We start from the raw sequence: 2768 nt of genomic DNA on the forward strand, positions 1-2768 counted from the left end.
GCGTTTTCGGCACTCGGCTGCGCCGTTTGTGGTACCAGTGGCCGATTGCGATCAAAAACGGTCACCAACTGTAGATGCGAGAGACAGCTAGCTCTTCATGTCTGCACCTGTACATGATAATTATTGTATTTGTAGACTGCAACCAGGGAGGTGAGAACGGGAATGCATACCCCAGTGCGGAACGGGACTAAACTTCAGTCTGTAGTCTACAGACTACACACACACACACACACACATACACACACACACACACACACACACACACACACACACACACACACACACACACACACACACACACACACACACACACACAGTCAATGCAGTGTACGTCTAACGCCATAACAAGGTGCTGAACACTCGCAGACACAATCAAACACACAGTGGCGAGAGCAAGACGATTGTGTGTTACACTATTATAATGCAATGGCAAGGTTCAACTTTGAGACTCAGCTCCAAGAGAGACTTGGTGTCCCAGACTCAATTTGGCTGGGATTCGTCCAAGTTGACCTGAACAAACCCGAGATAGGCCGTGGCTCGGATGCCACTGTGTATACAAGTGAGTTGGAGGGTCTCCCTGTTGCTGTGAAGGTCTTACATAGTATTTTACTTCAACAGGGCAATGTCGGGCGTGCAGCTCTTCTGCAGCGATTCGGCACTGAGTGCCTCGTCATGCGCCGATTGCAACATGAAAGAATTGTGCGACTCCTCGGGATCGGCATTGCTCCCAATCAATCTCCGTGTATAGTGGTAGAACTGATGGCCGGCTCGCTATTTGATCGAATTGGAGTTGAGCCAAGAGAGCCATTCGCTCAAAGCCTTCAGTATCTACTCGACGTGGCAGAAGGCTTGCGCTTTCTGCACGGCAAGAACATTTTGCACCGCGATTTGAAACCACGTAACATCTTGGTCACGGCAGGGCGAGCCAAGATAGCTGATGTTGGTTTGGCCCGCACTCTTCACGGTAGTCAAGGTGCGGACGTCACGGCTTTGACACGGTGCCCCGGTACGCCTTATTTTATGCCGCCAGAGAGCCTTGAAGTAGGAACATCATACGACGAGAAACTGGATGTATTTTCTCTAGGAGTGGTGATGCTGTCGCTGCTTGTGGGACGACCGCCTTCCCCAACTGAAGCTACTGTTCTGCTGGAGAATGGAACGCGGAGATCAGTTCCGGAGGGCCGCCGACGCAAAGCAGATCTGGATCGACTGGGCTCGGATCACCCACTACATTCTCTAATCGTGTCGTGTCTGCATGATGATCCTGGATCTAGACCAACATCGGCTGAAGTTCACATGCACTTACTGCAGATCTCACCTCACTCTATGGTATGGATGTACTCACATAGTAAAACATGACTTTGTACTCACTGTGCTGTACTGTTAGCATACAGCCTAGCTGGGTATACATGCAATGTGTACATGTAAATGGGAAATACTGGCTGATGCATGCCTGAATGGTGCAACTACCAGAGCATACATTAGACCTGGCTTTGCCTATGTACACACTCATACTCTGAGGGCACGTTCGCCAAATTGTCACTCTTTGACTTTTCCAGGAGATTCGTTTTTCTGAAGAGGTGGTCTTATGGGCCTCTTCAGAAAAACGAACTCCTCGAAACTCCACAACCTCATCCGATGGGAGGGGTGGATTAGTTCCGAAGAGTTTGATATGGCTACGTCACGTAGTACGTGGAGATGGTTGATCTGATCGGACGTCATCATCGCCAAGACAATTCGACTGAAAAATTTGTTCGAACAGTTGATGAAGACAATTCGAATGCCCCCTAAGTCTTAGCTGGCTGTGCAGCATGACATTATATTACACATGATAAGGGTGCTGATATTTCAGTGGAGGCGGCGCACCCTGTCTGGACTCTTACACTTCAACAAGGCAAAACACTGACGTGTGCAAGATGATTGTATTGAAAAAGACAGGCCTCACAATAACATGCTGGCTGGTGACTGGCTGTTCCTATGACATCAGCTATGTGACGTGTACATAGCAGTAGTATGCATCTGCAGTGTGCATAGTATAGCCCATTGAGAAATTATGTAATCAACTGGGGGGGGGGGGGGGTTGTTATAGATTTGTATAGGTCCCTTATCCAGAATGATAATATGAAAACATAAAGTAGTGGATCAGAGCCATATTAAAGGGGTCGTCCGTGATTAAAATATTAAAAAATCCGTCCTCATACAAAAGGGGTTGGGCGGTCAGGAGTGCTGGCGGAATTTAATTGTTTTATTTTTCCGAGTCCAATTTTCATAAACCGTTTTTTTACTTCAGTGACTTTCATACAGTTGTTGCACTGGCTTTGCAGTGTACTGACTGTACTCGTAATGTCGCAAACACCAGTATGATGAACATGTAGTTGTAGGACATGCATGGCCGTTGGTAGACCTACTAAAACAAAAACAAACAAAAACCAGAAACAAAACAAACTAGTACAGTAGCTACTAGTACAATGTACCTGACACAGGTGCAGTCAGTGACCCTGGGGTCAGGAGTTCTTATTTTCTAGCTGGGCATTGGGAAAAATCATAATATTAATGGGAAAAATGGGGCAGGCTGGGTGGGTTAGAGTCTTAGAGACAATTTTGCACGAGGACGGATGTTTTTAATTTTTTGATAATTACGGACGAGACCCCGAAATCCATAATAGCAATGACCAGTTAGTACTACTCAATATACAGAGATTACTGCTCCACTCCGTCAATTTTGAATTCTTCCTTGCAAAATAATTGAATGCTCTCTTTCGGATTTG

General features: G+C 46.5%; 1 protein-coding gene across 1 annotated transcript; it reads left to right on the forward strand.

The window, feature by feature from the left end:
* Window positions 1–426: 426 nt before the first annotated feature.
* Window positions 427–1359, forward strand: LOC135816954 (serine/threonine-protein kinase pkn2-like). Its single transcript, XM_065330058.1, has one exon. The coding sequence runs from the start codon at window positions 427–429 to the stop codon at window positions 1357–1359; it is 933 nt and encodes a 310-aa protein (XP_065186130.1).
* Window positions 1360–2768: the final 1409 nt, after the last annotated feature.

This window comes from Sycon ciliatum, chromosome 5 (assembly GCF_964019385.1).
Source record: "Sycon ciliatum chromosome 5, ocSycCili1.1, whole genome shotgun sequence".
Taxonomy (NCBI): domain Eukaryota; kingdom Metazoa; phylum Porifera; class Calcarea; order Leucosolenida; family Sycettidae; genus Sycon; species Sycon ciliatum.